Source organism: Hibiscus syriacus, unplaced genomic scaffold (genome assembly GCF_006381635.1).
Source record: "Hibiscus syriacus cultivar Baekdansim isolate YM2019G1 unplaced genomic scaffold, ASM638163v2 tig00116971_pilon, whole genome shotgun sequence".
Taxonomy (NCBI): Eukaryota; Viridiplantae; Streptophyta; class Magnoliopsida; order Malvales; family Malvaceae; genus Hibiscus; species Hibiscus syriacus.
The window spans coordinates 1,988,696-2,000,204 of record NW_024063495.1 but is presented as its reverse complement, the minus strand read 5'-3'; the positions used below and the strand labels follow the sequence as shown (position 1 = coordinate 2,000,204).

At 33.6% G+C, this 11,509-nt stretch overlaps 2 protein-coding genes across 2 annotated transcripts; both read left to right on the top strand.

The window, feature by feature from the left end:
* Positions 1 to 2,941: 2,941 nt before the first annotated feature.
* LOC120192017 lies at positions 2,942 to 7,082 on the top strand. Its single transcript, XM_039194861.1, has 5 exons — positions 2,942 to 2,964; positions 3,136 to 3,241; positions 4,021 to 4,549; positions 6,040 to 6,377; positions 6,458 to 7,082. Exons 2-3 carry the CDS (start codon positions 3,162 to 3,164, stop codon positions 4,445 to 4,447), a joined length of 507 nt encoding a protein of 168 aa, XP_039050792.1. The 5' UTR covers positions 2,942 to 2,964; positions 3,136 to 3,161; the 3' UTR covers positions 4,448 to 4,549; positions 6,040 to 6,377; positions 6,458 to 7,082.
* A 1,051-nt stretch (positions 7,083 to 8,133) lies between these two features.
* On the top strand, positions 8,134 to 9,998 carry LOC120192016. Its single transcript, XM_039194860.1, has 2 exons — positions 8,134 to 8,314; positions 8,785 to 9,998. The coding sequence occupies exon 2, from the start codon at positions 9,185 to 9,187 to the stop codon at positions 9,692 to 9,694; it is 510 nt and encodes a 169-aa protein (XP_039050791.1). The 5' UTR covers positions 8,134 to 8,314; positions 8,785 to 9,184; the 3' UTR covers positions 9,695 to 9,998.
* The last annotated feature ends 1,511 nt before the right edge of the window (positions 9,999 to 11,509 follow it).

Genomic DNA, 11,509 nt, shown 5'->3' with positions numbered 1-11,509 from the left:
GTCACTTAAATCCAACTGTTTAAATTTAACATGGAAAATCAACTTAATTCCAATGATTCATATTAAATATTTCAAATTTAGGACATGGAAAAATATTTTTAATCTTGCCTTATGATCCTTCAAAATATCCCAAAAATCGATTTGATCCGATTATCCGAATATTTCTCGAACTCTATCGCTTTATAGCTTTTAATACAAATTCATACGAAAAATTTGATTCCCACGGAAACATCATTCTTGGGGGCAAACTATTCACTTATAGGGCCATATTACATAACTTTTAAAATTACATCTTGGTCCCTAAACTTTCCTTAAGTTTACACTTTGGTCACAAAACTTTCAAAATTTTATTTTGTTCATTAGTCAAAATTTTGGGGTATTACATTATCGGTGGTTGAAACTTATTTAACAAATCGCCTGCAACTACCGATGACTTTATTCTAATTTTATTTTATATTTTTAGGACCAAACTAAAAGAAAATTAAAAGTACAAGAAGTAAAATGAAATTTACAAAAATACTATAATAAGATGAAATATTTTTGAATAGTATGTGGTGATTATAAGATACTATTTATTTATAATTTTTTAATCAATTGATGACATGCACACAAATATAGATACATATCTAAGTCTTCTAAAGAGAACAATATTTTTTATCATGAACTCAAAATAAGTTCATAAAACAAAATATTGAATTTAAGGAAGACATCCAAAATTCACCTAGAACTAATTTATGATTTTCCCCTCACTTTCATTTTTTTACAATTAATATCAAAATGCAATACAATAAAAAATACTTAAATACAAAAGGTGCCCAACCTATGCCCCATTTTCCAGTTTAGTACCTAACATTTATTTCTTCTAGTTTGATGTCTAACATTTTATTCCGGTACTCAAAATGGGTCAAGCCATGACGGACCGTTAGTTTTCTCCGTTAAGTTAACGTGCCACAATCTCGTAATTTAGAATTTTTTAAAAAAATTATTATATTTATTAAAAACCTTATTTCTTTTAAATTACAAAAAAGCCTCAAAATCCTTAAAATTCTCAAATCCTAACACTAACCCTCTATCGTCGTTCTTTCTGGCCACGACCACCACCGCCGACATATTCATTGTCATCATCCTAATTATAAGTCGTCGTAGTTGTCGAAATCGTTTTGGATTGCGATTTTCATCCTAGGGTTCGCGAGGTATAAAACGACAATTCGCCATCCATCGACCGTTGATCAGTCACGGTTTCATAGGGATTTTAGTCACCGGGTGGAGGTGAGCTCGAGTGGAGCTTCGTCGACAGCAAAGGGGATGGTCGGCGAAGGTTTTCAAAGTTTTGGAGTTATTTTTGAAATTTATGTGTTTTCTTTTTTAAAAATATATAATTTTTTTTAATTTTATATATATTTTTAAAATTATCAGATTGTGACACGTGTCACTTAACGAAGAAAACTATCGGTTTGTCACGACTTGACCCATTTTAAATAACATAATAAAACGTTAGACACTAAATGGAAACGAAATAAACGTTAGACACTAAACTGAAAAAAGAGCATATATTAAACACATTTTATATATTTAATCTTAAAATAAAATATTAGAATAAAATCATTAACAAATAGATACATTATCAAATTATCCTCAAATTATATCAAAATATTCTTTTATTTATCAACGATTTTATAAATTATTATAAAAATATCCATATTTCTCTAATTAATCTTATACCATCCTCAAATTCTTAATTTTTTTCAAACATATTATTATCCACCTCTCCAATAGGAAATTACTGCATAAATGAAGTAAATGGAACATCATGAGTTCTAAGTAAGGGCCTGTTTGTTTGGCTGTAATTGGTTTTTTGAAAAATGAATTACTGGAATTTGAATTACTGGAAAATGAATTACTGAAATTTGAATTTTAAAAATGAATTACATTTCTGGAAAATGTTTTCCGGAAAATATTTTCCGTAAAATGAATTACATTTTTTTGAAAAACATTTGGAAAACGTTATATAATATTTGGAAGATGTTATTTAAACATTTTTTCCACTAGTTGATGAGTTTTTAAAAAATTATTTATTACAAATATTAAATACAATAAATAATATTATTTATCATAAAACTTAATATTTTTTTAAAAAATTAAAAAAATTTATTATTAAATTATATTATAATTATATAAATTATAATAAAATTATTTAAAGTAATAGTGTTATATTATATTTTAAAAATATTAATTAGTATATTTTAAATATCTTTATTAAAATATTATTGATTATATTAATATTAAATATAAATAATATTATTCATTATTAAATATAAAAATTTATTATATATTTATTAAAATAAAAATATAATATCTTATATTATATAATATAATTATTATTTTATTATAATATTAAAATATAATATAATATTATTATAAATATTAACAAATATATTTAAATATTTTAATAATTAATATTTTGATAAAAATGATATTAAAATATTTATTAATATTAAATTCATAAAATAAATTATTTGAGTATTTATTCTTTGAAGTGAAAAGTTAAGAAAATGACTTATGAAAAATCAGACCGTAAGTCATTTTTCAGAAAACACAAAAGAATTTTGTTGACCAAGAAAATGAATTAAGTTGATCAACCAGTTTTTCTTCAACCAAACACTGAAAAACATTTTTCTAAAATGAATTACGTGAAACAAACACGAAAAAATATTTTCTAAAAAACAATTACATAAAATAAACATTAAATTTCAAAAAAACAATTCTATAATTCATTTTACGGTAAACAAACGTATATAATTTCATTAAATAGATCCTGTCATCCCAAGCATGACCTTAAGACACAAACTACGGAAGTACATTTTCCAAGGCCATAAAAGTCAACTTTCTTATCCCTGTTAAATTCTTCTTCCTGTAACAGATCTGAGATCATTGCCCATAACCTGTTGTTTTGGGGGTTAAACGGTAGGTACTGTAAGTCTGTAACAATCAAGCTTTTCCTTTTAGGGTAAACCAAACCTCCCTGATTTGTTTCATTTTCTCATCATTAAAGATTCCACTTTTGACTTTTCACTGAGCTTCCAAAGATCAAAACTTGTAATCTTTTTGATCTTCTGTGGTGCTTTGTTTTTGCAGGTCAATCTGGGATTTTTTTTTCTCATATGGATACTGCCCCTCATGCTGATAACCCTACTGAAGTTGTTAGTCCTCACATAGATATCCATCAAGATCTCTTTCCAGAGTAAGTTTTTCTTAGTTTTGTTTCTTCTTTATTTCTGCACCCAGTTTTGTTACGTTGTTTCTATTAGCTCAATTTCTTGCATAATCTGTTGGGATAAGTTTTGATGTTGTGAATTGTGATAATGAGAGTTTTGGTTTTCTTCTTGGAAGGTGAACTGTGTTGGAAAATTGAAGTTCTTGTATGAAAAATCAGCAAATTTATGTGTAAGATAGTTTGCATGTGATGAATTGAAGGTTTGTTACCAGAAATTGAAGAATTTTCAATTTAGGGATGTTTTTCTTTGCTTTGAGAAAGTCTGGAAAACCTAGTTTTTTTTTCATAATCAGTTTTTGGTTCTGAAACTTTGATGTTGAATGGCTGCATATGAATCTAACCCTGTTTTTGACAATGTTTAAAATGACCTGCAATCGGATCTACAGTAATTAGCTACCTACAAAATCTTACATTTCTGAAACCCTGGGCATAAATTATCATTCATGAACTGAAATCGTCAACTGTTGAACAATGTTTTCTTGTTGTTCTGGTGTATTCATCAATTAGTGAGCATAGCAACCTGTGTTGCTCCGATTCTTCATTTTCTTTTTGGAGTACATGTTAATTCATATTCGGATATGGGTATAGGATATTGCCCTCCAAGTACATGGAAATTGAATGTACTAGTGTCAGATGCATACCTATATCTGACAGTCACAGCCAAGTCTGAGTAACATTAGTAGCTTCAGCTTATGTTAAATGTGCTTAATTATGTTTTCTTGAACGCAATTTTATCCCAATTGCAGTTACTATGGTGGTACGGCTTCCAGTCTGTCTGCGCCAAAGGACAAATTTCTGGGAAATGATATCAATAACGGAAGTAACAAAGACGAATTTCCGGGAAATGGTATCCAGCATGGAAGTAGCAATGGTCCTGTAATTGAAGAGAATAATTTCCCTGCACCCCCAGCACCGGTTCTACTCGATAGTTTCCCTGCACCACCAGCACCAGTTCCACTCGATAGTTTCCCTGCACCAGCACTGGTTCCACCCGGCAGTAGCGGCGAAGGTTTACCTTATGCTCCTAGAGATTGGCCAAATGCCGGTGATATCTGGAGCTGGAGGGTGGGGAAGAGAGTCAGCGCTTCTGGCTTCTTCAACGATAGGTTTATCAACGTTCCAGAAAGTCTTCGAAAGCCAAATGTTCCAAATACTTTACAAGCAAGCATATGATTGAACGTTTTATCCGATCAAATTTCCCTGGTGCAGATATTGACGCGTTCTTTGCTTCGTTTGTTTGGAAGATCCCTGCCCTTGTGGAACCTTCTTCCAAAGGTTTGCTGAAAAACATTTAGGTTTTATGTTTGGTGCTGCTTTTTTCCATCTTCTGAGAAAATTTGGTTTCTGACTTTTTTTTTTTTAAGGAAGTTCAAATGCACACACACTCACACATACATATATTTTGATGAAAATTTAGAATGCATATTGATAATTTAAGTTTTGGTGTTTAATTATAGACTGAGTGATCTCATTGGGTTAGCGTACCCATGTCGATGGGATTTAACCATTAAGGCTTGTTTGAGGGGTATCGGGACTGAATGAGTCAAATATTTAAATTTCATCTTTTGTTTCTGGTTTTAACTTGGTTGCAGGCCTTGATATAGCATTTTATACGTCTTTAAAGTCCTTTGGTCCTTACATGACCAATTAGGTGTAATTCAGATGTCCTTGAAGGAACTTCTTAATGCAGGCACTGTTTTTTTTTTAAAGGTAAGAATTATTAAAGCGAAAAACCATACAAAAACATTGCTAGGGGCTCGTTAAAAAACCTCCCTAAGCCTAAGTAGAGGAAAAAGAGTGCACCCAAAGTAATATTTGAAGATACCACATCCAAGCCTCGACAAGCTTGCATCAAATCGAAATATAGCCACACAACTGCTACATGCTAAGAACACTAAAATTAGGCAGCAACATAAAAAGAAAAGAGAATGAAATCCCCACTGCCCTGCACCAGAAAACAGCAACCTTTTAAAATTAAACCTCTTAAAACAATATAGCACGATAATGATCAGTATGACACGCACACCCAACGAGTTACATAGATTAGCCATCCTCATCAAATATGTTAGTTCTTTTTTAATTACATGGGTTGTCGTAATTGAGGACAGTGTCTAGCTATGTGTTAGTTAGGCTGTCAACGAATGTGCCTGCTCGGATTAGTAACATGTTCATCATTTTCTGCTTGCGGAAGTGAACCTATCCTGCCTGTAGACTGACCAAGTGCAAGTGAATTAGTACTAGGAGCTTATTTGTAATTTTTAATTACATGAGTTTCCCTAATTCTTCTTAGCTGTAAAAGGTTGTAGTTTTTAATTACATGAATTGCCTAATTAGACATATTCAAACTGTATCTTGTGTAACTCTGTGTTTTATAGTGAAAGGCTTAGTGACTGTGGACGTAGGAAGTTTTTCTCTTTCCAACCACATGCATATGGTGTTCTCGTGCGTTGCTTCGTCCTTTATTTCTTACGGTTTCTTCTGCTTGTTTAATTTTGTTAGTTAAACTAAAGTTGTCTCCCAACAAAGTTGACATAATGTTATTCAGGCTTCGGACATTTTTTTTTCCAGAAAGAATCGATAAACATTTCTTCATGTCGAGTTGAGATGAAGCGCAATTATCCAAATTGATTCATTTCCCGTCATTCTTGTTTCATATAGGGATAGGGAAATTGTTGGCATGGTAGTCCATGTTATACTCATTCGAATTTCTGTTCTTTTTGCCTGTTAATCGTAATACTTCCTCTCTTTTATGTGATGAATGCCAGATGTCCCCCTCCAGTGCCAGTAGAAGCAGCGCCAGCGGAAGGAAGGAAGATGGTAAAAAAGAAAACGACAAAATAACTCCCCGTAGAACTGGTAGGAAGAGGGCTCCTCCCCCACCTCCATTCATCACTCCGACTCCGAGTGCCAGTGAAAGTCAGAAAAGCAGAAGACATCTAAAGGATCAGCCAATCTCAAGGATCAGCTGAATCTAAAGGATCAGCCAAGCCTAAGCGAGAAACTCGCAGGAATATTAAAGATTCCGCCCCACCCGAAGTTGAAATTCAAGATACAAACGATGGTCTTAATGATGTGTCTTTCTTAGACGATGAAACATGAAGAGGTTAGAATTGTTAATATTTACATTTTCCTGAAAATGATGTTTTGCTTCTTCGTTTCATTTGCCTTTTGAAATGGTTGCAGCGGAGTTGACAACTACCTCAATTCGTTGGATGAGATTCTTGTTCAGACTCAACCATCGTCTGAAGAACCAATTTCCGAACAGGCAGAGATGCATAACTTCTTTGCAGCAGAAGGTGAAATGGCTGAAGCTCGAAGAAAACTATCTTCACTTCTCGATATGGATTTCCCTTCATTGATTTGCTTCAAAGACCTCAACGAACTTGCCAGTCTAGCGTCCAAACTCCGGAAGGATCCCACCCTTACAGCCGAACAACTCGTGAAGCTGAAGCTAGTAGAAGAGATCCCAGCATTCTGCGAGGTGTTCCTCGAGAATAGGGAAGTAATGGAGCAGGCAGACAAGTTCTTTACAGCCCTCGAGGAAAACAAGGCCAAGGTTAGTTCACTGAAACAAGAATACAGCGAGTTAAAACAACAAGTGACGAATGTACAGTCCGAGGTAGAGTCCAGAACAACAACCGTGCAAATATCGACAACCAGATAGCACAACTCAAAGCCCGATGCGCCGAGCTCACAAAACTGATAGATAAGAAGAATAGAGATAAGGATGAATTGATATATAACCAGAAGTTGGTAGCAAACTCTATCCCGAAAGTGGTACACGAAGTTCAGATCGCTAATGCCAAAAGACCGGAATGGGAGCTAAAGAAGGAGAACGGAGTGAGGCGGGAGGCCGAAATACTCGCGAAATTTGCTCCCCTGAAAGGGTTTTCCCTCTGAACACCATAGGTATGGGGACTAGTGTTTAATTCCTAGAGTAATACTAACCAGTGGTACTTTAGGGTTGGAGGATTGTGGTACTTAAAATATATCTGTAGCAATAGGGAGTTGTGTAATTCTGAGTGGTGAAACATGAGCTCGCAGTGTTTGTATTTTAACTTCATTAGAACGGTTATATTTTAATTTTTAGAATATTTGAAACATTACAATAAATTTTATAATGTATTATGTATTACAGAATCATTACTATAAAGCGATCTCATTAGTTAAGGAATTATTATTATCTCTTAAGGTCTCGGGTTTAAGCACCGTGTATGCAGGGATATGAGGTTTTATTATCATAGAGTTAAAATAAATCTTTGAATAAATACTATCTCCTATTCATCTCAAATTTATATGTATAATATAAAACATTGCAAGTGTACATGATTAACTTATAATTCAAGGTGAGTACTATAAATATATCACGAAATTTTTAATTAATTAATTATACTAAAATTTTATCATATTCATTTTATGGTAAAATATTTTAAAATTAATAAAAAAAATTTAAAAAAAATACAATGTATGAAGAATTCACTTATATTTAAAAAACTAACAAATTATTTTTTAAATAATAGTTATTATAATATAACTAATATTAAACAATTTATATTGTTATTATTATAAGTTTATAAATCAGTACTTTTTATTTTATATTTTAATTTTACATATTTTTCCAACTGACTACTGAAGAAAAAATATTTTATGTATAAAATTATACACTAAAAAATAGAAAGAAATATGTATGTAAAATTTTATATTTGAAAAAAATAAATTACAAATTGATTATAGACGGAGTAGTGAAACGAGTATTACATGAAACATCAAATTGTAATAATTTATGTAAAAAATCGATTAACTGTTAAACATCCCAAACCTCAGTGTCCCTGATCTTGAACCTTAGATCTGTCAGCTTGTAATTCCGGAAATGAAAACTCTCAAAAGATCAAAAAAAAAATTCAATATTTTGATCCTTTGGGTGCAATATGTTTGCAGGTCAAACTAATGATGCCAATTCCTTCTCCCTCTCGTATGGCTACTTTTCCTCCTACTGATAACCCTACCACACATAGATATCCATCAAGATCTGTTCCCAGAGTAAGTTTTGTGTTTGTGGTTTCATTTCTTCTTTATTTTTTAACCCGATTGTAGTTTCAGTGTTTCTGTTTGCTGATTTTTCTTACATATTTTGCTGTTGGGTGAGTTTAATCTGATGATGATGTCTGATGAGAACTTGGGTTTGTAAGAATGTTTGTGGAGTGAAGAAAAAACTGTTAGAACATGCAAAAACACTACCGAGCATGTTACTCATGTATGTAAGAAACGATGTTCTTCTAGTTGTTCCGGTGTATGTTGCTCCAATTCTTCATTTTTCTGTACACATTTTGATATACATGTGCTGAAAAGGGTGTCGGATATAGCCCTCCAAATACATGGAAATTGAGCAAAACCCGTGTCCGAAACGTATGTATATCCGACACTCGAAGCTGAGTCCGAGTAAGATTAGTAGCTTCATTGTATGTTCGTATGAATTTTGGAGTAAAGATGCAATTTATCCCGATTTGCAGTTATAATGCTGGGGTGCTTCCACTCCGTGTGAGCCGAAACACAGATTTCCCGGAAACGATATCTATAATGGAGGTAACCATTGTGCTCCTGTAATTAAAAGGGCTGCCCCCACTTCCCCTTTAAGTACTCTGAGTTCCAGTGATGACGAAACTGCAGAAGACAACTAAAGGATCAGCCAGAACTAAGCAACAAACTCATCCGCGACTTACAGATTCCTCCCCACCCCCATCCGTAATTGAAGACAAACGATGGTCTTGATGCGTCTTTCTTAGACAATGAAATCGGAGGAGATTAGAATTTGGAATATATACATTATCCTGAAAATGGTTCTTCGTTTCTTCCTTTTATTTGGCTTTCGAATGGTTGCAGCTGAGTTCAACAACTACCTTAATTCATTGGATGAGATTCTTGTTCAGCCTTGGTTACAAGAACCATTTTACCATCCCAACTATGCATAAGTTCTTTGCAGCAGAAGTCGAAATGGATGAATCTCGAAAGAAACTATCCTCGCTTCTTGATATGGATTTTTCTTCATTGATTTGCTTCAAAGACCTTGACGAACTCGCAACTCTAGCGTCCAAACTACAGAAGGATCCTACACTTAATGCTGCACAACTCGTGAAACTGAAGTTAATAGAAGAGATTCCAACATTCGCCGTCACGTTTCTTGAGAATAGGGAATTAGTAATGCATCAGGCAGACAAGTTCGTCGTAGCCCTAGAGGGCAACAAGGCCAAGGTTACTTCACTGAAACAAGAGTACCGTGAGATAAAACAAGTAGTAATAAATCTGCAGTCCAAGGTAGATTCCACCACAATGGCCGTGCAAGATATTGGCAATCAGCTTGCACAGCTCGAAGCTCGCCGTGCCGAGGTCACAAGACTGATAGATAAGAAGAGACAGAGATGAATCGATACATAACCAAAAGTTGGTGGTGAACTCCATTCTGAAAGTCGTACACGAAGTTCAGCTCGTTAACACCAAAGAACCGGAATGGGAGCTAAAGTAGGAAAGCGGAATAATGCGTGAAGCCGAATACTTGATAATTTTGCTCCTCTAAAAGGTTTTCCCTTTGGGAAAAAAACAACGAAGTCATCATTGTCTGCTTAGGTTGATTGTTTTGAACACCATAGCCGTATGAAACTGCTATGTTGTAGTGCTTTAAACTTTAGCAACGGGGGGTGTTGAAACTCAAACTGACACTCTCAATTACTCTTATATATAGTTTATGTCATTTCACTCGTGATACGAATTCAATCGAAATTGTGTTAAATATATCAAATATGGATCATATGATTTCTTGGACAATTGATTCTTTATAACATTGGTACAAGGAATAATAGCATCATAGGCATGAATGGGGCATTCATAAAGCCTGGATTCACCCATTTAGTTGTTAATTTCATTCAAGACAAGAATATAGATGCTTCTAAAGTGATGTATTAGTGATTGTGAAAGAATCTTTACCTTTAGCCAAAAGCAACAACCTTACCACAGTCAAAATTATAGCAAATAAAAGGATTTCCAATTTCTAGAAAACCATTTGTAAGTAAAAGTTATGTTACTCTGATCCGGGTGAAAGCACCAAACATCGATACGTATTCCGTACGAGTATGCCGTGCTCGAATTGAGATATACGTCAAACATGGGTGCCGAATACAGATTTGCAGACTATGTCCAACCAGCATGGTTAGAAGGATAGGTTTATGTCAACGTCAGAAGAAATGCATGATATGTTCCGATTTCGTAACTTATTGCAGTAAATAAAGACGAGGATGCAGGTCCAGCAACCACTGACAATCATAATATAAATCAATATGAAGTGTATAATGGCAAGCAAAGAGGAGATAAAGATGTCACAATTGTCTTTTTGGATCAATGAATTGATGACCAAAAGGCAAAAATTGATAACTATTTGACATTATGAATCAACAAATTGACTTTCTTTAAGATTACTTTAGAGAAAGAAAGATATCAACAAAAAGACTCATCATAATATGAAAAAGAATGAATGTATGAATGAATAAAAGACCATGTGGACCAAAAGCATAGATTCTTTACCACAGGGCAAGAAAGGGAACCAATTCTCAACATCAGCATCCCAAAGTAACTTGTTGCTTTACCATGTTTCTGGTTGAGTTTCAACCAAGGCTGTAAACAAGAATGTGGGTTCATAAAATGCCACAAATCTCTAAGACGAAACCGGAAAGCAATCATTTTGGTAATCACTACCTTGCAATGCTAACAAACATGTTATGCATATGTTGTTAACAAACAAAAACATACCCAAAACAATCCGCACCTAAAGGAGGCCTTTAACAGCTTCCCATAAGCCTAAATAGGGGATGAGAAACAAGAAGATCCCAACTTCAACCAAGAACATAACCAACCAGTTTATGCCGATTTTCGTTTCCACAAAAATAAAACAAAAACAAGAAAGAAAACATCCACAACCATGTTTATGATCATTTTCACATGGTTAAGAACTTATGCAAAGCATTTACTTTCCATGAACATATCTTAGACCTTTCCTGGCCTAATGAAACACAATGCACCATAAGCAGCCGTGATATACACAACCATAAACATAAAACAACTGTTTTACTGCAAATAACAAAAGCCAGCTTCATCCTCAATTAAATATCACCAAGATCATGCCAATAGAATCATCTAATACAACAATAAAACATAACAATGCCAAGAAAAACATGACATTCCCCATCA